This window comes from Lepidochelys kempii, chromosome 20, assembly GCF_965140265.1.
Source record: "Lepidochelys kempii isolate rLepKem1 chromosome 20, rLepKem1.hap2, whole genome shotgun sequence".
Taxonomy (NCBI): Eukaryota; Metazoa; Chordata; order Testudines; family Cheloniidae; genus Lepidochelys; species Lepidochelys kempii.
Window position 1 is genome coordinate 23547433 of NC_133275.1, and position 24391 is coordinate 23571823.

The following is a 24391-nucleotide window of genomic DNA, read 5'->3' on the forward strand; positions in this document are numbered from 1 at the left end:
GGCCCTGCTGTGAATCACAAAGTGGATCCCAATCCCACATGCAAAGATCCCTAGTTCGGATGAGTTACTTGCATTCACCAGCTGGGAGCAGAAATACCCCCAAAGAGCCTGGATGCCTGCGATTTTGAGACCAGCTTTGCGGACGGTCTTTGGTGCTTTTCTGAACTCTAAATGCCGGTACTTCAAAGTGCCTCTGTCACCAACGTTGACTCATTATTACAGGGCGGGGCGGGAATGACGAGATGGTTAAGGCACAGGACTGAAAGTCAGGACTCCTGGTTCTTTTCCCAGCTATGGCGATCCTGAATTCCACTCCCAAGACTCCTAATTCCCAGTCCCAGGTTCTGACCAGTAGATTTTCACTGACCTCATTCTCTCCAAGATCTGAGAAAAGAACCTAGGTGATCTTACTCCCACTACCCTCATCTAAACACTAGACCTCATTAATAATGATACCTAGCTGTTATCTAGGGCTTTTCATCAGTAGCCTCAAAGTGTTTTACACAAGAAGTCAGCATCATCGTCCCCATTTTTGAGATGGGGAAACTGAGGCACAGAGAGGGGACATGACTTGCCTAAGGTCACCCAGCAGCAGAGCTGGGAATAGAACCCAGTCCAAACCAGTGCTCTGTCCTCTAGACTACACTGCCTCCTATTCATCTCCTCCTCCTCCCAGAGTGGGGAACAGGAATATGCCATGCCCCTCTCTATATCGTGGATACTCTTAGGGGGTAGTTCTCCAAGAAAGCACATGGCCAAAGTGCAGCCATGACTTCCATTCTCACCATGTGGTCTGTAATAACCAAAAATGAAGCCTCCACCGCCTTGCTGTTTGCTCCGGCCCTGGCTTGCTGTCTCTGGTGTGCACTGTAGGGTGGGGGATGCCCATTCTCTTTCCTCTCAGGCACTTAACTGAAATGGGCCTTTTGCTTGAGAGCTCCTATTGTGGCCTGCTGCCGCCTGCTTCCCAGAGCGTGAAGGGGTTAATGGATTTCCCAGCAGGTCGCTCTGCTGCACTTAACAGACTCCTGGTCTCAGCACTTTCAAATTTCAGGGCATTGGGAGGCAGCTGATCCGGGGGAGGGGGAAGGCAGTGCTGGCTGCCGGCCCTTGGCCAGGGGAGGGGAGCAGCCACAGAGGGAAAAACGAAGCAGAGACTTGGGGATCCTGCACAATTACTCAGGCCCTGGTATAAAACCCGGGGAAGATCTACCCAGTCCTGGTCACCTGCTGCAGAGGAAGGGAAAACAGGGTCTTTAGATGCACAGGGACACTCAGGATATGTCTACACCGCAGTTAGAAATCCACAGCCGGTCCAAGCCAGCAGACTTGGGCTTGTGGGGTTCGGATTAAGGGGCTGTTTAACTGCGGTATAGATGTTTCGGCTGGGGCTGGAGCATGAGCTCTGGGAGCATCCCGTCTCGCAGGGTCTCAGAACCCCGACTCCAGTCTGAGCCCAAATGTCTACACTGCAATTCACCAGCCCCTTAGCCCGAACCCTGGGAGCCCGAGTGGGTCTTTACTTGTACTGTAGACAGACCCTTAGACAACTAGAGAGAGCACACAACAGAGGGTATAATGAAGAGCCAGGCAGCCACCTCTTATGCATCTCTAATATCTAACCCAGACTAAAGGGGGATTTAGGAGGGATCTTCCACAGCATTCATCAGACCCTGTGAACCAACACACATGCATAATATTGATCTGGCCAGTATATGAGCACCACTGTCCTCTGCTGGATGGACTCAGAACAGCTCAGTTGTGTGTCATAGGCCCTGTAACAGATCCTGGAGAGTATCCTTTTTAGCTCAAGGCCTGTTCTTTAGGAGATAAGGATCTGGCTTCTATCCCTGCAAGAGGCAACTGTGAATGTCCTATATATGCATGTATCCCCCTTTCACGGTTTCTTGTTTATTTAAGAGCCCCTCTGGTCTTTCGCTGCAAATACAGACCCTGCTTGCAACTGAGGCAGCTCAGAAGTTAGGGAATCAGTCAGGGGAGCTGCAGGGGGGCAGAGGTCTCAGTCGCAGCTCCTAAAGTCAACTGCTGCTCGTGGCACTGTCAGGCAGACTCTGCTGCTGACAGGTGGAACCCAAGACCCCTTTGAATTGCCAATGAGGGAGTCAGGGAAAACTTCAGGCCAGAGAGGAGAGAAGAAGGACCCTTATCAGGACAGAGGTGTTACCTGACCCTGCCCTCCTCAGAATTACCTAGGAGCAAGCAAATGGATATGAACTGCATCCTACAGCAGTTCTTAGCTACACCAGAACTAGCAGGTTGTGCGGGGGAGGCTGGGTTGCGGGGGTTGGATTGTTTACTCTACAGCTTTGTTTCTCTTCTCCCTCGCTAATTTAAATAAAGCTCCTTTCTCGGTTTCCCAGGCAAACTGTGTATGTTGCCACTGCTCCCATTAGTGCGAGAGGGTGACATTGCATCAGGCCAGTACAGAGTCCTGGGCGGGGGGCCTGAACCTCCCTAGCCTCGCACCTTGTGCAATCATTTGTGCAGGGACTGTCTTTTTGTTCTCCATTTGTACAGTGCCTGGCACAGTGGGGTTCTGGTCCATGATGGGGGCTTCTAGGCGCTACCGTAATACACCAAATAGATAATGTACAGCACCCAGCACAATGAGGTCTTGGTCCATGACGGTCTCCTAGGCGCTACCGAAATAGAAATGAATAATGACAATAACACCCGGAGCCTTGGCCTGGCGGCTGCTGGTTTTCCAGAGAGGACTGGATGTACTGCTCAGAAAGGACTTGCAGGATTTCAGACAGGCAACTGAAGTGAGTGAGGGCGGAAGTGTGTAGCTAGCTGGCCTTGTTGGAGGTAACTGGCAGGTCTGATATAGGGGCTCCTTTAGAAGGATTAGAGCTTTATCACCCCAGTGCAAGCTGGCAAGGAGTGCCCTATCTGCGGGCACCTGTGGGCGATAAATGCTGAGCTGAGGGAGCTTCCCTTTACAGTCAAACCTGCAGCTCTCATTACATTCTGGTCACACAGATGGAACAACAGTGAGGGGGAGACAAGCAGAAGGCCAGAGAGAGAGGAGCTTTAGGAAATGAGAAGCAGGAGGTCTATTAATCAGGCCCCTGTGACAGTAATAAATCTCCCTCTTTGAATGACCAATGTGTTGCTATAATTAAAGCTGAGCAGGAGAAAGCTAGATGCACACCGCGGCTGGGCGGAGGCTTTTGAGGGCACACTGCGGATTCTGCTGCTACAAGGCGGTGCAGGAGTAAGACACATGGGTCTTTGCCCACACATTTCCATTCACCAGGGAAACCCACACACAGAGCCACCCCCTCTCACACACACACACACATACACTCCTTGGACACTCACCACTTGGCCAACAGATGCAGGGAACTCCAGGGGCTCCTCCTCAGAAGAGCCCTGTCCTGGATGGAGTAGGAGGTGAGGGGCTTAGCCCTTGCTTTGGGAGGGGGTGAGGATAGGGAAAGTGTAGCCCTCCTGTGAATCACGCAGCTGCATGTAGCAAGGGGCGTGCCCCTAAGGCCATACATGAGTGTTAAACAGAAATGACGATGGAAGAGTAACTCCTGAGCTATATGAAGCATTGCAAGGGTTTCTGGGAGCACAGAAAAGGACCGCGGTTCACATCAAGGCTCAGAGCAAAGGCGGGGGCCCTCAGTGAGGTTGGCATGAACCCATTTTCCACTTGTAGTTCCCAGGGATACGCACTGTCCTGGAAGTTCAGGGCCCGATAACCCCTAAATCCAAATCAAAGCTCAGTCAAACCCCACCAGGCCTGAGCTTCCCTGGTCTGTTTTTGCACAATTCTGCACTTTCATCCAAAGGACCTCAGTGTGCTAAACAAACTGAGCGGTCCTCGCACCTAGGGAGGCTTCTATCATCCCCGTTGTATGGGGGGGAAACGGAGGCACAGAGAAGCGACCTGCGTAGGCTTACTCAGCATGTCCATGGTAAAGCTGACAAGTGGAGTCTAGATGCTGTCACCTCCTCTAACTCTTAGCCCACCGCTGCCCCCTCAGAACTAGGGAGAGAGAGTCCTGACTCCCAATCCCCCCTAGTCTAATGACTAGATCACACTCCACCATCCTGGAGCCAGGAATAGAATGCAGGAGTCCCAATTCCCAGCACCAGAGATAAGAAGGAGCCATGAAGAGAATGACTATGCTTGGCAATGATTCAAATGGGACATTTTATTTGCCTCCCCTTCATTCCCAGCCACTGGAATCTCTTCCCAGCTTGGGCAGCCTTTGGGAGTCCAACATCGCCACCTGGTGTGCTCGAAGGGGATTGTGCAGGAGCAAGAAATAAGGTCCCACAGAAATGGAAACACCAAAGGGAATGGTTTCAGAGTAACAGCCGTGTTAGTCTGTATTCGCAAAAAGAAAAGGAATACTTGTGGCACCTTAGAGACTAACCAATTTATTTGAGCATAAGCTTTCGTGAGCTACAGCTCACTTCATCGGATGCATACTTTGGAAAGTGTAGAAGATCTTTTTATACACAAAAAGCATGAAAAAATACCTCCCCCCCACCCCACTCTCCTGCTGGTAATAGCTTATCTAAAGTGATCACTCTCCTTACAATGTGTATGATAATCAAGTTGGGCCATTTCCAGCACAAATCCAGGTTTTCTCTCCCACCCACCCCCCCCACAAACCCACTCTTCTGTTGGTAATAGCTTATCTAAAGTGACCACTCTCCTTACAATGTTTATAATAATCAAGGTGGGCCATTTCCAGCACAAATCCAGGGTTTAACAAGAACGTCTGGGGTGGGGAGGTAAGAAAAAACAAGGGGAAATAGGTTACCTTGCATAATGACTTAGCCACTCCCAGTCTCTATTCAAGCCTAAATTTATTGTATCCAATTTGCAAATGAATTCCAATTCAGCAGTCTCTCGCTGGAGTCTGGATTTGGAGTTTTTTTGTTATAATATCGCAACTTTCATGTCTGTAATCACGTGACCAGAGAGATTGAAGAGTTCTCCGACTGGTTTATGAATGTTATAATTCTTGACATCTGATTTGTGTCCATTTATTCTTTTACGTAGAGACTGTCCAGTTTGACCAATGTAAATGGCAGAGGGGCATTGCTGGCACATGATGGCATATATCACATTGGTGGATGTGCAGGTGAACGAGCCTCTGATAGTGTGGCTGATGTTCTTAGGCCCTGTGATGGTGTCCCCTGAATAGATATGTGGGCACAGTTGGCAACGGGCTTTGTTGCAAGGATAGGTTCCTGGGTTAGTGGTTCTGTTGTGTGGTATGTGGTTGCTGGTGAGTATTCGCTTTAGGTTGGGGGGCTGTCTGTAGGCAAGGACTGGCCTGTCTCCCAAGATTTGTGAGAGTGTTGGGTCATCCTTCATGATAGGTTGTAGATCCTTAATAATGTGTTGGAGGGTGTCATAAATATAAAGGGAAGGGTAAACCCCTTTGAAATCCCTCCTGGCCAGGGGAAAGCTCCTCTCACCTGTAAAGGGTTAAGAAGCTAAAGGTAACCTCGCTGGCACCTGACCAAAATGACCAATGAGGAGACAAGATACTTTCAAAAGCTGGGAGGAGGGAGAGAAACAAAGGGTCTGTGTGTCTGTCTATAGTCTGTCTTTGTCGGGGATAGACCAGGAATGGAGTCTTAGAACTTTTAGTAAGTAATCTATCTAGGTATGTGTTAGATTATGAGTTCTTTAAATGGCTGAGAAAAGAATTGTGCTGAATAGAATAACTATTTCTGTCTGTGTATCTTTTTTGTAACTTAAGGTTTTGCCTAGAGGGGTTCTCTATGTTTTTGAATCTAATTACCCAGTAAGATATCTACCATCCTGATTTTACAGGGGGGATTTCTTCATTTCTATTTACTTCTATTTTTATTAAAAGTCTTCTTGTAAGAAACTGAATGCTTTTTCATTGTTCTCAGATCCAAGGGTTTGGGTCTGTGGTCACCTATGCAAATTGGTGAGGCTTTTTATCCAACATTTCCCAGGAAAGGGGGGGTGCAAGTGTTGGGAGGATTGTTCATTGTTCTTAAGATCCAAGGGTCTGGGTCTGTAGTCACCTAGGCAAATTGGTGAGGCTTTTTACCAAACCTTGTCCAGGAAGTGGGGTGCAAGGTTTTGGGAAGTATTTTGGGGGGAAGGACGCGTCCAAACAGCTCTTCCCCCAGTAACCAGTATTAGTTTGGTGGTGGTAGCGGCCAGTCCAAAGACAACGGGTGGAAAATTTTGTACCTTGGGGAAGTTTTTACCTAAGCTGGTAAAGATAAGCTTAGGAGGTTTTTCATGCAGGTCCCCACATCTGTACCCTAGAGTTCAGAGTGGGGGAGGAACCTTGACAGAGGGGTTTTAGTTGGGGGCTGAAGGTGACGGCTAGTGGCGTTCTGTTATTTTCTTTGTCAGGCCTGTCCTGTAGTAGGTGACTTCTGGGAACTCTTTTGGCTCTATCAATCTGTTTCTTCACTTCTGCAGGTGGGTATTGTAGTTGTAAGAATGCTTGATAGAGATCTTGTAGGTGTTTGTCTCTGTCAGATGGGTTGGAGCAAATGTGGTTGTATCACAGAGCTTGGCTGTAGACAATAGATCATGTGGTGTGGTCAGGGTGAAAGCTGGAGGCATGTAGGTGGGAATAGCGGTCAGTAGGCTTCCAGTATAGGGTGGTGTTTATGTGACCATCGTTTATTAGCACTGTAGTGTCCAGGAAGTGGATCTTTTGTGTGGACTGGACCAGGCTGAGGTTGATGGTGGGATGGAAATTGTTGAAATCATGGTGGAATTCCTCAAGGGCTTCTTTTCCATGGGTCCAGATGATGAAGATGTCATCAATATAGCGCAAGTAGAGTAGGGGCGTTAGGGGACGAGAGCTGAGGAAGCGTTGTTCTAAGTCAGCCATAAAAATGTTGGCATACTGTGGGACCATGTGGGTACCCATAGCAGTGCCGCTGATCTGAAGGTATACATTGTCCCCAAATGTAAAATAGTTATGGGTGAGGACAAAGTCACAAAGTTCAGCCACCAGGTTAGCCGTTATGTTATCGGGGATAGTGTTCCTGACAGCTTGTAGTCCATCTTTGTGTGGAATGTTGGTGTAGAGGGCTTCTACATCCATAGTGGCCAGGATGGTGTTATCAGGAAGATCACCGACGGATTGTAGTTTCCTCAGGAAGTCAGTGGTGTCTCGAAGGTAGTTGGGAGTGCTGGTCGCGTAGGGCCTGAGGAGGGAGTCTACATAGCCAGACAATCCTGCTGTCAGGGTGCCAATGCCTGAGATAATGGGGCGCCCAGGATTTCCAGGTTTATGGATCTTGGGTAGCAGATAGAATATTCCAGGTCAGGGTTCCAGGGGTGTGTCTGTGCGGATTTGATCTTGTGCTTTTTCAGGGAGTTTCTTAAGCAGATAGTGGAGTTTCTTTTGGTAACTCTCAGTGGGATCAGAGGGTAATGGCTTGTAAAAAGTGGTGTTGGAGAGCTGCCGAGCAGCCTCTTGTTCATATTCTGACCTATTCATGATGGCAACAGCACCTCCTCTGTCAGCCTTTTTGATTATGATGTCAGAATTGTTTCTGAGGCTGTGGATGGCATTGTGTTCTGCACGGCTGAGGTTATGGGGCAAGTGATGCTGCTTTTCCACAATTTCAGCCCGTGCACGTCGGCGGAAGCACTCTATGTAGAAATCCAGTCTGTTGTTTCGACCTTCAGGAGGAGTCCATCCAGAATCCTTCTTTTTGTAGCGTTGGTAGGGAGGTCTCTGTGGATTAGTATGTTGTTCAGAGGTATGTTGGAAATATTCCTTGAGTCTGAGACGTTGAAAATAGGATTCTAGGTCACCACAGAACTGTATCATGTTCGTGGGGGTGGAGGGGCAGAAGGAGAGGCCCCGAGATAGGATAGCTGCTTCTGCTGGGCTAAGAGAATAGTTGGATAGGTTAATAATATTGCTGGGTGGGTTGAGGGAACCATTGCTGTGGCCCCTTGTGGCATGTAGTAGTTTAGAAAGTTTAGTGTCCTTTTTCTTTTGTAGAGAAGCAAAGTGTGTGTTGTATATGTAAGTGGTCACTTTAGATAAGCTATTACCAACAGGGGAGTGGGTTTGTGGGGGGGGGGAGAGAAAACCTGGATTTGTGCTGGAAATGGCCCAACTTGATTATCATACACATTGTAAGGAGAGTGATCACTTTAGATAAGCTATTACCAGCAGGAGAGTGGGGTGGGGGGAGGTATTTTTTCATGCTTTTTGTGTTTAAAAAGATCTTCTACACTTTCCACAGTATGCATCCGATGAAGTGAGCTGTAGCTCCCGGAAGCTTATGCTCAAATAAATTGGTTAGTCTCTAAGGTGCCACAAGTACTCCTTTTCTTTTTGCGAATACAGACTAACATGGCTGCTACTCTGAAACCTGTCAAATAAATTGGCTAGTCTCTAAGGTGCCACAAGTACTCCTTTTCTTTTTACCAAAGGGAATATTGTTGGGACGGGGGAGATGAGTCATCAGCAGCTTGATACCAAGTGATAGGCACATTCAAAGCTCTATCAGATCTATAGCGTCATTCTTCTAAATCGGCCTGTTGTGCTTTCCAAACAAACAGTACAAACTTTGCACACAGAAACCACTCACCCACCCACTGAAACTCAGCCACCTCTGGGATAGGACTGTGCATTTAAAAGCCCATAGCAAGGCTGCTTATCACATTAGGACCGGAAGTGAAAGGGAATTCTGTATCCAGTTGAAACTGCAAGGAGAATTCAGGGCCGCAGACTAGAATTATCTAGCTTGGAATTAGGCCAATCATCTTGAGCTAACACTGGGACTCCTGCAAAAAGTGCCACATGATCTTTAATGACCACAAGTCTCGTTATGACAGCTAATTTGAACATGGGTGCCTCTAGCAGCATAACACCCTTTACAAGGCTGGCGTCAGCACTGAGCCAGAGACGAGAGCACCCAAAGACACCATCCATGGCACAGAGGAGAGCACCCTACACTAGATCACCAGCATCACTCAGTTTTCTTCTCTGTACACTGAGCAAGCCTACACCTGCTTCGCTGGTAAGAGCTTACTGTACCACAGCACAGGATGGCTCAGCTGCAGCTCCCGTAGCTACTACCCATGTCAGCTGCATTTAGCAATCACATTATAGCGGGACTATTTTTCACACTCCCTGCTATTCCCTGGCATCAGGGTATCCCCTTCACCCCAACCCCTCCCATCAGGGGCCTCCCTCAGCCTGTAGTAACACCATGATCCTCTGGTGGATATAGCAGCATTTCCAAGGCAACAAGCTGGGATTTCTTAAAACCAGAAAGAAAGATAACAGGTTGGAAAGCGAGGGAAGTGAGTCTGAGGGACCAGGAGGGAGGGGGAAGGAGGTGGCCAGGTACATCAAAATCAGTGTTAACCATTAACGCAAATGTGGAGTTCTTCCGAAATGAGATTAATTCACAAAGTCTGGGGGCCTGAGCAGCCACCAGATGTCAGCAGACTGCTGACACAGGACCTAGGGATTAGATCCAAAGCACGGTGCAAAATGACGTCAGAAGGGAAGGATTTGAATATACAAGAGGATTTGCAGTTCCAGATCAGACCAATGGGACCATCTAGCCCAGTGTCCCCCAACTCGCTGCTGGACTGGATTGGACCAATGGGCCTATCTATCTCAGTACCCTCCCATATCAGATGCACTGGATGAGCCCAATGGGATCATCTAGCCCCAGTATCCCTACCCCTCCATTCCTGCTGCATTGGATCAGCCTAATGGGGCCCACTAAGTAGGTACCCTCCCCTTCCCTACCACACGAGATCACACTGTAGCCTGGTAGCCCAGTGGTTCTCAACCTTCTTCCATTTGCAGACCCTGAAAAAATTTCAAATGGAGGTGCGGACCCCACTGGAAATCTTAGAGATAGTCTGCAAACCCCCAGGGGTCTGGAGACCCCAGCTTGAGAACCACTGCAGTAGCCCCTCCTACCCTGGAACACTGGGACAGACCACTGGTCCATATATCAGACTGATGGCTCCTCTAGCTTGGTATCCCCCACCCCGCCCCGCCCCGCCCCGCTGTGCTGGATCAGTGGTCTGTAGTAGGGGCCCCTGGGGGAATCCATATCGGTACCATGTTTTCAGGTATCCTCTAAGTTGCCTGGAACTGTGGAGTAGCTAGAGGAGTGGGAGCTCATAGATGGAGGCCTCCAGTGATGGGGAAGTCAAAAGAGCAAGAAGCAAGCCTTGGTTTCCCCAGGGCATGGTCTTTCATGGAAAACAAAATGGCACGCAGTGACTGATCTGACCCCCTGTGACCTGGTTGACAGAACTGCCAGCCCTACTGCATGGAACTGGCCTTCTACTTACTCCCACTCCTTGCGCCGTGCCTGGGGGGTGCTGTGGATCTTGTGGGCTTGATGTGCCATGATGACATCACGGTGGTCCACCACACCACCGCGCCTCTTGAATGAGGGGGCCTCCTGGCTGGGGCTCATCTGGTGGTACTGCATGTCCTGGAAGCTGGGGAAGCCACCGTGGAAGGGGTAGTCCGGGGTGGCTGGCCCACGGCCCTCGTGCACGGCGTCATAGTAGCTGGGAGGCGACAGCATGGAAGTGTGGACCACGGTATGTTTCGCCATCCATGGGTCTTTCCAGATGGCTGTGAATGGAAAGCTGTGGAGACAGGACACATAAGGGGGTCAGGAGGAGATCAATTCTGTGAAAAGAATGGGATGGGGGAGAGGGCAGAAACACACCCCTCCTTCCCTGGTGTGAGGCAGGACTGAGAGGGGGAGAGACAGAACCAGTGCCGTGATGGAGTAGGAGAGAAGTACAGAGATTCCTGTACACAGGAGGAGAGAGGGGTCCAGTGATTATAGCTGGCAACTGTAGGTCAGGACTTCTGGGTTCTAGTCCCACCTCTAAGAGAGAATGTTGGTCAAATGGTAGCGCTGGGACTCCTGGGTTCTAACTGCAGCTCTGAGACCATCATCCACAGAGAATTATGTGGTTTAGTGTTAGAGCTTTTAAAACCTTTAATATTGACGGAGGCAAAACACGGGAGGTGTGTGTGGGGGGTCCTTTTAGATAGAGGAAAGGCAAAGGGAGGAATCCTTTCACACATTGCCAAAACAGTCCACATCCGTTGTTTGAGAGTGGCTTGCACCCCTCTGCTGAGCGAACAGCACTGCCTCCACCATAGTGTCCCCCTTTTCTCTCTCTCTCTCTCACACACACACACGTCCTGAATTCGCACTGCGTTCTGCTGTCTCAAGAAACACACAGGCCTAGCTGTCCCTCCTTCTGGTATGATCATTAAGCAGAGCACCCACTATGCAGATTTGATACGTGCGGGAGGAGGAGGGCCGGGTACAGTAAATGGGTCCGATGGAGAATTATTGGAAATGTCATGGTTCTAACACCCTCCATTTTCTCCAAGGTTCACATCTGAGTTGAATTTAGCAAGAGCTGGAGAGGTATCTTGAGGAGGGTTAAGAGTTTTTTTCAGATATTCTTTCAGATGTCATTCAGTGAAATATTGCCCTGCAGTTATATGGGTGTGGGATGGGAAGACGTGATATTATTATTATTTATTATTTGTATTACCTTCACTTCTAGGGACCCTAGTTATATGCCAGGATCTCATTGTGCTAGGCACTGTACAAAGAGCAAAGACAGTCTCTTCCCCAAGGAGCTTATAATCTAAGTATCAGACAACAGATGGATATAGACAGACAAGGGAGTATAAGAAAACAATGAGACAATATTGCCTTGCACAATGGGCATCGTAAGGTTAGGACTCCAGGACTTCTATCTATTACTCTCGGATAGGACTGGGTCCAGTAGTTAGAGCAGAAGATTGGATGTCAGGGCTGCTGAGTTGACTTCCTGATTCTGGGAGGAAAACATGGCTTAGTGGTAGGAGCAAGGTATTGAGATTTAGGACACCAGGGTTTTGTCCTTGGGTTTGGGAGGAAGTGAGGTGGCTAGAGCAAGGGGTGTATGAATCAGATGTGCTTGCTGCCTGAAGAGCTCCCAATCTAATCATAGACAGGATGTGACGAATGGGGGTGACAAACAGAAGGGAGCAGATGAGGACGGTGACAGGATCATGCCATTAGTGAGGCTGGGGTTGGGCACATCTTGCTAGAGCAAGTGGAATTCTTTTAAAAAGAACAGGAGGACTTGTGGCACCTTAGAGACTAACACATTTATTTGAGCAGAAGCTTTCGTGAGCTACAGCTCACTTCATCGGATGCATTCAGTGGAAAATACAGTGGGGAGATTTATATACATAGAGAACATGAAACAATGGGTGTTACCATACACACTGTAACAAGAGAATGATCACTTAAGGTGAGCTATTACCAGCAGGAGTTGGGGGGGAACCTTTTGTAGTGATAATCAAGGTGGGGCATTTCCAGCAGCTGACAAGAACATCTGAGGAACAGTGGGGTGTGGAGGGGGGGAATAAACATGGGGAAATAGTTTTACTTTTATAAGAATAAATATTACAGTTGAATCCCTCCTCAGGAGCACGTCTCCGGGCGAGGCTGCAATGAAGACTGGGCGCAACAGAACAGGGAGGGCGCTCCATGCGGAGGGGGTGAACTGGAAAGTGATGCGGAGATGGATGTAGAAGAAGCGGTTACTTCTTCCATACACATGGAGCCAGCACTGACTTGCCATCCAGGTGGCTTTTAGATGTAAGGAAAAACAACAATTACGTGTCTCAGGGACAAACAGAGAGCAAGAGCAGTGTCTATGTATGTGCGTCTCCTTAGACACATTTTGAAGCTGGATCGGCGCTTCAGGGAGGTTTGGCTCTGGGAGTCCAATTCCAATCCTTCTCTATCAATCCATCTTACTTCAAACTGGTGTTTAAAGCTCTAAGAAATACACTTGCTCTTTCAAATTTTGTTCTGGCACCTTGGAGATTTTACAAATTAGGCACATTTCAGACATTAAAAAATATAAATAAAAGATAAAGAGCCACCTCTGAGGATTTCTAACGTAAACACCAGCCCAACATGAGTTTTTGAATCCACAGCTTGGTACAGAGGAGCAAAAATAAAAACAGCCCTCGCGGCGAGCACCAAATGGATCATTTAAAAATGTCCGTGTGTTAAATTGGCCACCAGGGGGAGCTCTGAGCACCCTGAGAGATGCTGGAAACATTCTGGCAGAGAATTAATTTGTTAAAATGGAACTATTTTTTTAAAAAATCAAGAAAAATATGCTTAGGAACATAAGGATAGCCATATCGGGTCAGCCCAGCAGCCCAGTATCCTGTCTCTGACGATGGCCAGCGTCAGATCCTTCAGCTGAAGGTCCAAGAGGGATAATCTGCGCTCTTGTGAAGACGCAAGTTAACTGCCTTAAATTAATTTAGGCCTGTTAAAACAGAGCCAGAATGTTAGCTTGCATCTACTTGAGTTCAGGGCAGGCCTAGCTAGGTCATTAGTCAAGCCTGACCTAAACGCATGAGATCTTGCATTTATAAATGCATGAAACAATTAAGCATCATCATATGGAGCATGTGGCCTGGTTAAAACTGCCGGCTTGCAGAAAGAAAAGGCATTTCCCTAACAGTTGGACTCACTCACTGCAATTTGCTGTGGGACTTGAGAGAAGCGATTGCCAGCAGAGCTGGGCAAAGTTTCCTGAATTCCAAAATTTCAAATATCCACAAAAAAGCAAAGGCGAAAATTCAAAAGGTTTAGCATGAACTTTTCCTCCTCTGTTTTCTAACCAGCCCTAATTAGAGGGGCAAAGGCCCACATTTTCAAAAGCAGCCTGCAGCACCTACAATCTAACTGCAGTCAGTACAAGTGAAAGGGATCACCATTAGCTGTGTAGGGCCTATAATACACCAATTCCGTCCTGTAGAGGCAGTGGTCTCACGCTCTCACACATGCACGCATCAGTTCGTTACAGTATTATGTCCATTTTCCAGATGGAAAAGCTGAGGCACAGAGAGAGGAAGCGACTTCCCAAGGTCACACAAGTCAGTGGCAGAGCTGGCACAGAAGCCAGGAATCCTGTTTCCCTCTCATAAAACTCACCCTTAAAGCCTGAAAGCTCTCTGGGGTAGAGACTGTCATACACTACATGTTCCTACTGTACTTAGTCCCATGAGACTCTGACCTGGCTGAAGCCTCTTGATCGATTCATGTTGATGCTGCTTCAATATAAATAAGAATCAACACGAGCTTTCCCTGAATCGTGATGTGGTGGGAAGGCCTGTGTGTTCCAATGCTGGTGGGAGTTTCAGCTCCTGGGATAGCCACCCAAGTCAGGCAGGTCAAAAGTTAGGAACCAGAAGAAAAGCTGCCAAGTGGCTCTCCAGATGGGGGGTTGAATAATAGGCCAACAACTGATCCTCGTGAAAAAGTGGAGTTATAGAAACACAACGCTGCAGCCATTCTGGCAAACAACATGATAGGCAGGCCTGGCAGAGCCTTGTTTATGCCCTAAGTGACATCTGATGACATGGGGAGGATTTAGATTCTGAATGATCACAAGACCATGCTCTCTCTCCCTGGTAATACTTAGCACAGGGTGCTTTTAGTCTTCAAAGTGCTGTACAAACATTAGCTGAGGGCTGGTTTACACTAGAAAATTAGATCGACCCAAATACGTCATTCAGGGGTGTGAAAAATCTACATCCCTAGCGATACAGTTAAGCCAACCTAAGTCCCAGTGTAGACAGCACCATGCTGACGGAAGAATTCTTCTGTCAACTGAGATACCACCTCTCGGGGAGGTGGAGAAGCCCACCTGTCTCACTGTAGTGTCCACGCTGAAGGACTTCAGTGGCCCTGTAGCTGTACTCCTATAGCAGAATGAGCTCCTCAGGCATGTGGGGGGCAGGGGCTCCTTCACACAGGAAACTCCAAACAAGATGGGAACCTGTCATCCCTTCTCCTCTATTTCTCTGCAACAAAGTTTCTTGTCTATTTCGGCTAAACTAGCCCTCCTCTTCCTGCAGAGATGAGCTGAGACCAAGTGAGTTTGCACAAAAAGAGGCTGAAGGTACATCTACACTGCAAATGGAGAAGTGATTGCAAAGCAGGGAGGGCTGCCCATGCTAGCTTCAATCTAGCTGGCGTAGGTAACAAGAGCAGTGAAGAGCAGCATGGACACGGGGCAGGGATCGCTCAGTGGTTTGAGCATTGGCCTGCTAAACCCCAGGGTTGTGAGTTCAATCCTTGAGGGGGCCATTTAGGGATCTGGGGCAAAAACTGGGGATCGGTCCTGCTTTGAGCAGGGGGTTGGACCAGATGTCTCCTGAGGTCCCTTCCAACCCCGATATTCTATGATTCGATGACCCCGGCATGGGCCAGCAATCCAAGCACATAGCCGGGGTCCATGGTAGGCCGGTAGTGGGGCAGGAGTGTGCACTGAAGCTGCCCCCACTCCCCACACCAGCTAGAACGGGCATGTCCACCCGAGCTGCAAGCACGCTTTTGCCGGGGTCTAGACATATCTTGAGGCTCAGCCTGTCGCCCAGCAAGGAGTTCCGGCCCTGACTCAGTGCAGATTGGTGGCTGCTGGGGTTTGCCACTTCTTTAGGGCCCAGTCTCCAATACAGTTGTTAGCTGAGTTTGTCACCAGTTAGCGGCATGGAAAGGGATTCTGTCCATACACCACACAGCCGATACGCTCTTAGTAACTGGGGAAGTTAACAGTCTTTCTCTCAGTGCATGGGTTAGGTATTTTTTAGGGCATCTCCTCTAACATGCCTGTGTAACTGACTGCACTGCACCTCCTTCCACAGAGCTCTAGTAGGACACTCCAGTGAATCACCTCATGTGTTTCTCTGAATAACTATTGCCTGCCGAGCTAGGGTGACCAGGTGTGTCCGGTTTTCGACCAGAACACCCGGTCGAAAAGGGATCCTGGCAGCTCTGGTCGGCACTGCTGACTGGACTGTTGACTGTCCAGTTGGCAGTGCCACGCAGCGGGGCTGGCAGGCTCCCCGCTAGCCTCCGCACCGCACAGCTCCTGGGAAGCAGCCGGCATGTCCCCCCTCCAGCTCCTACGTGTAGAGGTAGCCAGGGGGCTCCGCACGCTGCCCCCGCCCCAAGCACCACCACCACAGCTGCCAGTGGCTGGGAACCATGGCCAAAAGGAGTGCAGGGGCAGCGCCTGCAGACAGGGCAGCGTGCAGAGCTGCCTGGCTGCGCCTCTGTGTAAGAGAGCCGGAGTGGGGACATGCTGTTGCTTCCAGGAGCTGCTTGAGGTAAGTGCCGCCTGGAGCCTGCACCCCTGACCCCTTCCTGGGCCCCAACCCCCTGCCCCAGCCCTGATCCCCCTCCCATCCTCTGAACCCCTCAGTCCCAGCTTGGAGCACCCCCAAACCCCTCATCCCCAGCCCCACCTCAGAGCCCACAAACCCAGCTGGAGCCCTTTCCCCCCACCCATGCCCCAACCTCCTGCCCCAGCCCGGAACCCGTCCCACAACCTGAACCCCTCATTTCTGGCCCCACCACGGAACCTGTACACCCAGCCAGAGCCCTCACTCCCTCCAGCACCCCAGCCCCCTGAACCAGCCCGGTGAAAATGAGTGAGTGAGTGAGGGTGGGGAGAGCAAGCGACAGAGGGAGGGGGGGATGGAGTGAGTGGGGGCGGGGGCTTAAAAAGGGATGAGACATTGGCGAGGCGTCAGAGGAGGGGCAGGGAATGGGTATTCAGTTTTGTGCGAGTAGAAAGTTGGCAACCCTAGCAGAGCCACTAGTCTCCAGAGTGCACTGGTGCAAACACATTCAGCCAGCATGAGTGGGGCAGATATCTGATCACTATGAACCTAAGGCTGAATTGGAAACGGTGCCCTAGAAGTAAAAGGCCCCTTAGCCCATCACTGATTCCCACCCTCAGTCCTACCAACCTGGGACCACAATGAAGCTGTCACCCCTAGAGGGGAAAGGCCCTGGGTGCCATTCCTCAGCCCTGAGCCAGCCTGTCCCCTTGACCTGAGGCCAGCTTCCCTGTCTCAGTACAAACTGGGACAGGGAATGGTCGGGGTGGCACCTATCACAGCCCAGAAACAGGCAGAACAGGACAGCTGCTGCTGCCAGGCTGCAGAGAAGAGGTAAGAGAGACAGAGTGAGCTTTGATGAGAACTCAGCAAACATTGCTCTCTGGAGCCCCAGCTGCAGCAGAAGGCATGAGCGCCTGGCATGTACACAAAACAAACCTGCCATGGCTTCCGTGGCACATGTGTGTCTATTGTTTAAAAAAAACCTTAGCAGAAAGCATGGGGGAGGGGTATATTTACACAGGAGTAAGGTGGGGAGGATGCTGATCTGTTTGCAAATTTACAGCAAATAGATTTAATAGACGGCTGAGAGGTAGGACCAGAGGTATCAAGGATGGGCAAGAACCCACTGAGTTGGGGATACTGGATTGAGATCGAGAGCCTTTCATCTCCACCTCTCTGGTTCTAGTCTTTGTTCTGGGAAGGGACTGTGGTCTATTGGTGAGAACAGACAGCTTGCGAGACTTCCAACTAGTCATGTCACCTCTCGTGCCTCAGATTACCCCTCCCTAAAATTCAGTCTGAGATTTTCAAAGGAGTCTGATCTGAGGGAGTCAAATTTCAGTGGGATTTGGGCACCTTTGAAAATCACAGCTTTAGTCTGTAAGCTCTTCCTAGCAGGGACAGTCTCCCACAGTATTATTGCCAGCAAGTTAAAAAAGTATGGATTGGATGACTGGACTATAAAGTGGATAGAAAGCTGGCTAGCTTGTCGGGCTCAACAGGTAGTGATCAATGGCTTGATGTCTAGTTGGCAGCTGGCATCAAGCAGAGAACCCAAGGGGTCAGTCCTGGGGCCGGTTTTGTTCAACATCTTTATTAATGATGTGGATGATGGGATGGATTGCACCCCCAGCAAGTTCACAGATGACACTAAGCTGGGGGGAGTGGTAGATACGCTGGAGGATAGGGATAGGGTCCAGAGTGACCTAGACAAATTGGAGGATTGGACCAAATGAAATCTGATGAGGTTCAACAAGGACAAGTGCAGAGTCCTGCACTTAGGACAGAAGAATCCCATGCGCTGCTACAGGCTGGGGACCAACTGGCTAAGCAGCAGTTCTGCAGGAAAGGACCTTGGGATTACAGTGGATAAGAAGCTGGATATGAATCAGCAGTGTACCCTTGTTGCCAAGAAGGCTAACGGCATATTGGGCTGCATTAGTAGGAGCATTGCCAGCAGATTGAGGGAAGTGATTATTCTCCTCTATTTGTCACTGGTGAGGCCACATCTGGAGTATTGCGTTCAGTTTTGGGCCCCCCACTACAGAAAGGCTGTGGACAAATTGGAGAGAGTCTAGCAGAGGGCAACGAACAGGATCGGGGCTGGGACTTACATGACTTACGAGGAGAGGCTGAGGAAACTGGGCTTGTTTAGTCTGCAGAAGAGAAGAATGAACGGGAATTTGATAGCTGCCTTCACCTACCTGAAGCGGGGTTCCAAAGAGGATGAAGCTCAGCTGTTCTCAGGGGTGGCAGATGACAGAACGAGGAGCAATGGTCTCAAGTTGCAGTGGGGGAGGTCTAGGATGGACATTAGAAACACACTTTCACGAGGAGGGTGGTGAAGCACTGGAACAGGTTCCCTAGGGAGGTGGTGCACTCTCCATCCTTAGAGGTTTTTAAGGCCCGGCTTGACAAAGCCCTGGCTGGGATGATTTAGTTGGGGTTGGTCCTGCTTTGAGCAGGGGGATGGACTAGATACCTCCTGAGGTCCCTTCCAACCCTGATATTCTGTGATTCTATGATTCCTCAATGTCTGTACAGTGCTGTGCACAGCAACGGAGCTGCAAACATAAAGAGGTGGGCAAACAGCTGATTTTTTGGGTTGGTGGCAGTTCCAAAAATTTGAAAAAAAAAATAGCTCAGGTTGACGTAAATCTGCGGGGGGTTTGGGGGAGAATTTTCAGTGAATCAAGAAAGTCCATGTTGGACCTTTTTCTAGAGTGGGGATTCCAACCTGAGTTGCTTATGTCCCAGGTGAGGGCCTGAGCCACTGAGCTAAAGGGCTTGCGGGGGGGGAGGTGCGGGGGGAAGAAAAAGGGGGTTACAGCAGTAGCCGTACCTCTCCACCTCCCCTTTCTCCCCTCCTCTGCCCATTTTGTGAATGGCCAAAACTCCTTGTGTCAAATTCTCCAATCATTTCAGGTTGACCAAAATGGCATTTTTCATCAAATAAACTATTCATCTGGAAATTTTTGCTCAGCTCTAATCCTAATACAATGGGGCTAATACCTATCTCCCAGGGGAGCGAGGCTGTGAGGTTTAGTTGTTTGGGCAGAAAGAGTTAAGTAGAAAGACCTAAGGGCTAGGCAGCCCTAGCCTATAGGATAGCAGCAGCAAAGCATTAGCCATTCCCCCAGCTCCTCTCACACTGCTGCTGTTGCCAAGGCTTTGTGATCACTGCCCAGGACCCGTGGCGAGAATGGAATAGCCGTGGGCACAGCTGGGTGAGCAATTCCCATCACTCATTAACAATTTTCTGCTGCAATGGGCCAGTGACTTCCCACCGAAGCCATTAGGTTAATGTCTCCATGATTAAAACACGCACAAGCGCACAGCGAATGCCTGTGGAGACTCAGCAAAGGGGACGGCTGGACTGCTGTGCGTGGTACCGTAACCACCACATAAGGTGCTCTCATGCTGACATTTCATTCTCTGATGACCCAGATCGTGGTAGCCAACCTTAGTCTCCTCATATGCAGTCAACGAGGTGAGGGGAAATAAAGACTGTACTCTTAACCCATTCAAATTTGCCCAGCTCTGCTGGATACATAAGAGCACAAATATCCCCTTCAGATGCCTGGTCCCATGTACCTAGCCAGCATGTGGGGGCCAAAATCCCACCCCACGCTGGCTGTGTCATCACTGAGGAGCTGAGGGAGCCGCTAGCACTGAAGAAGCTCCGTTATCATAGAGCAGCCACTGACATATGTCACGTGGACCATGCTAGGCCAAGAGTTCCTTAAAATTCACAGTGCAAACAAGCCAGCTCCTTTGCCCAGGCTTCTTCTGATGGCACTTCACACCACTACCACTGAAGATGCTGAAAGATGAACCAGCAGAAAAAGAGTTAAAGTGTGTCACCCTTTCATGGCTTAAAGCTGTCTAGCACCTTTCATCCCCAAGTACAGAGTACAGGATCTGCGTAGAGGTCATTTCACCCACCAGGGGTCACACCAGTTGTTTAAGAGTGAACAGCAACGCCGCCCAACAGTTTGAGACAGGAAGTGAAGGATAATGCCATTTCCAGTTGAAACCACTGGGCGATTTAGGGATGAAGAATAAAATTACCTAAACTGGGATTTGCTCAAGGCATCAGTGCTAATCTCCCATTTCTTGAGCAAACTACCAGGAGACCTTTAAGGAGCACAAATGGCCAGGCCCCAGGTCTGCGTGTGACTTTTCTTGCAGTTCAGTGCCTGCTAGCACCAAGCTGATTTAGTACTGCCTTAAGTGGAAGGATGCCCCCTAATAATGAATCATCAACCCCACTTCGCACGACACCTGGATTTTCCTTAGCTGACCAGCCAGGTGCTGATTCAGCCTGACCCAGTTTAGCATCTGAAGTGTGAGCAGAGGAGCCCCACACAGATCAGAAACGGAGGGAGGAGTGTTTGCAGGGATTCAGCCAGAAGAGGCCACATGCCAAGAAACCTACAGCCAAAAGCAGTGATCATTACTGTTTCTCCTGACACAGGCTGTGGCCCCTAGAATCCTGCTCCCATCCTGAAAGAGTGCAAAGAGTTACCACTTGCAGGGCAAGTGCCAGGAATAAAACCCAGGAGTCCTGACTCCCTTAATATCTATCAATATATGGATTTTCTGTAGTGCCAATCAATATAGTACATCCTGGTTCTAACCACTAGACCCAGGAGTCTCAAAACCTAATTCTGTTGCTTTAACCACTAGACCACACTCTCTCTCCCCCCCACAGAAACAGAAGTCCTGAGCCCCCATCATCTGCGCTAGCCACCTTACAATAATTCCTTCCAAAGCTAGGAATAGAACCCAGGTCTCTCAGATACTTTCCTCACCCCCACAGCTCATACTCAGACCTGACTGTCTGCTTTTAACCATTAAACTACATTGTCTTCCCTGATGCACGACAGATAACAAGAACAGGCAGAGATTTCAGACCTGAAGGATTTTCTTCTCACTGCCCACCTGTCTGTCACCCAGATCCAGCTCTCTGCCGGAAACAGAATGTTTTTGCATCTCTACAGATGGATCTGCCGTGCGAGCGTCTCCCAGCAGCTACAGCACAAGCTGCTTCCCTATGCAGCACACTTCCTGGTGGGGTTTTCCCCAGGTCATGTGCTCCCTAAAAACCTATCAATAATCTTAATAATAATGACCAAATGATAGTTGTAATGCTTTACACAGCTGTACCACTTGGATCTCAAAGCACCTGGTGGACTCTACACTGCACAGCACCACTGAGGTAAGTCTTAGTAATAGTCGGATATAGGGACTGTTGTAAGAAATACGTTATTATTATTTATTAGGTGTATCACGGTAGTGCCCGGGAGCCCCAGTCATGACCGAGGACCTCATTGTGCTAGCTGCTGTACCCTGTTTATTAGGTGCATTACAGTACCGCCTAGGAGCCCCAGTAACAGACCAGGACTCCATCATACTGGGCACTGTACAGTATTTATTAGGTATATTACAGCAGCACCTAGGAGCCCCAGCCATGGTCCAGGCCCCCATTGGGCTCGGGGCTGTACAGACACAGAACAAAGAGTCAGCCTCTGCCCCCAAAGGGCTTCTAATCTCAGTAGTATTATACTTCACCAATGGAGAAATGGAGGCACAAGACGGTAAATTGGCGTTTCCCTGCATAGCACAGACAGCTGGCTGTGACGGGAGTGAGGTGTGGAGGACAGAAGGGCTCATTCTCTGATCATTAGAAACCCGCACTGAATGGTTTCCAGTTAATCTCCGTAGGGGGAATGATCCCCCTTTGCAGAATCCTTTTGCCCAGACCAGTGGAATCTGAAGACTTTTATCAAGGGCTGGCTTGACAGACCCAGAAACTGAATCTTCCATAAAGGTACAGTCAGGGCAGCACTCTCCACCCCTTCCCACACACCCTAGTATGCCTCACCTTGCCATGGAGGGGCCTCCTCTAGGGAGGGTCTCCTGGCTTGCTCTGTCCTTGGCCTGTCTGTGGAGACAGCCAACAGGGGCTCATTATCACAGCCACTTTGCGAAGCTGAATCCTTGCCAGGCTGGGAACTGCACTGAGAATCCACCAACTTCTTTCACACAGGGGCCTCCAAACAGCTGCCACATGGCTAAAAGAAGACCAGGCATGGTGGTGTCTTTGTGATGGGGACCTCGTCCTACCAGAAGCTGGGCTGAGCCCCATCTGACTCATTCCATGCTTAAGCCATTACACAGCTGTCAGATGGGGACAACTTCTGGCCACCGCTGACCCAAGCTGATTTTGGCCTGCAAGAAAACTGCTCCAGTGCTCACTCAACTGAATCACCAGCCCTTCCCTCCAAAGTCCCTCTGCATCTCCAGCAATGTCTGTTCTTAGTCCAGCTAAAGACACTTCCAGCTGCAGCCTCCCAAAGGCTAGACAGCAGACATCAACTCGTCTCCAAGCCACACAGGCTGAGCAATGGCTGAGAAGTGCTAAGCTGGAGGCTCTGAGCTGACCCTTTTGACCCTTCTGAGCTGACAGCTCCCTCGCCTTTAGCTCTGCTCTGGAGATCTCAATAGCTCCGGTCATGCTAGCCAGGGTACTGCGTGAAAAGCAGAAAGGGACTGAAAGAGGCAGTTTGAGACTGTACACTTCATGCCTGCCGGAAGCATCTGTTCTGTGGAGCAGACGAGGAGGAGGAGACAAAAATAATACTGTTGTCTCCAGAATCAATCTCTCCCTCTCTCTCGTTCAGTCTTTTGAGGGGTTATACAGAGAAGGACAAAAGCAGGCAGGGAACAATCCCCGGTAGATTTTGGGCAGAGAAGATGGGGAAACTCCAAATTACTCTTTAACTGCGGGGAGAAAGGCCAGGAATGGAAACGGAGAGGGGAAGAGGTGAACGTATGAAATATAATGGAGAGGAAAGGGTTTGCAGAGTTCTTATCATCACCTCAGCAACTCCAACTCCCATCTGCCTCTCTTTTTGTAACAGCGCACTCTTTCTCTCACTCCCTCAATCCCCCCTCCCCCACCCCCAAACAGAGCAAAGGCTCAGGGGATCAAAAACAATGCTCCTGAAAACCAGAGATGAGAGAGATGTCCCATGGACCCAGAGCTTGGGTGCTACATCTCAGGCACCTAGAAATATCCTAGACAGATAGATTCTAGCTCTGGGTCAGACTCTCAGAACTCTGAATTGGGAATGCTGACAAAGCTCAAGTGAAGGAGTTAAAAGGAGTGGTGAGATAGACACTGACTTCAATGTGGAAGGAGGGTACTGGGGTTCTGGTTAAGACCACCAAACAGAGGAGTTGAAATTGACTTGATCACATCTTGCTGCTCCTTCCTTTCAATCGCTTATACTCTAGGATGAGCGTGAACCACCACCTTGAGAACTTTGCGGAGTGGGGGGTGCTTGAAATTTGAGCCCCAATGATGAATTTTCACAAGTGGCCCCTGCCTTTATAAAAGGCTGAACTAATGCCCCAATGCCAAACAACCATGAATGCCACCAGCTTTGAGGGAGTCTGGTGTCTGGACCCAAATTTTGTGGCTTCATTGCCCTGTCTCATATTTGTATCTGTGAAAGTGGGTTTGGCAGCATGCAAAGGGGACACAAATCTGAGAGAGATGGCTATTGTCATCCCCAGAGACTCCTCTCCTCCCACCCTGATATCCGGCATGTGCTACTCACCTGTATCTCATCGGATCCTCAGGAAAGAACAAGAGCTGCCTGCAGCCAGCAAAGGGTTAATGCAGCCAGCTGTGCCCGGCATCCCATCTCTTCATCTGAAGAAAAATAATTCATCTCCCAGAACGCCTGCAGCCAGAGGATGTGGGATGAGGTGGGGGAAAAGAGGGAGGGTAGATGGGTGAAGTACGGATCCCAGCCAAGCTCAGGGCATGGTGCTTTCCCCCCACTCCGGAACAGCCAGCTTGGAAGACAACCAGTGCCAGCTGACAGTCCCAGCCGCTGGGAGAAGGGGGAGGGTAGATTTCCCTGATGATGAGGGAAGAGTAAGAGGGAGGGGATCGGAGATAGGGAGGAGAAATTAATCAGCTTGCTTTGCCTTGTCATCAGTTCTGTACTAACAAGAAGGGGTGGGGGGAAAGCACTGCTTTAAATTGGGGGGGGAGCTTGTACCCAGCTCCTCTCTCCCCAGTCACTTTGCATGTGGCCACAGAGCCCTCTCTGTCTTGGACTGGACTCCACACAAGGATGTAG

General features: G+C 49.6%; 1 protein-coding gene across 1 annotated transcript in view; it reads right to left on the bottom strand.

Moving 5' to 3' along the window:
• The window catches only part of CACNA1A (calcium voltage-gated channel subunit alpha1 A), a 195829-nt gene extending 171682 nt beyond the window's left edge, over positions 1-24147 (bottom strand). The window contains 2 exon segments of the mRNA XM_073319217.1: positions 10337-10642; positions 23861-24147. Of these exon segments, the coding sequence (XP_073175318.1) occupies positions 10337-10642; positions 23861-23871 (317 nt within the window). The 5' untranslated portion in view covers positions 23872-24147.
• Between the last annotated feature and the right edge of the window lie 244 nt (positions 24148-24391).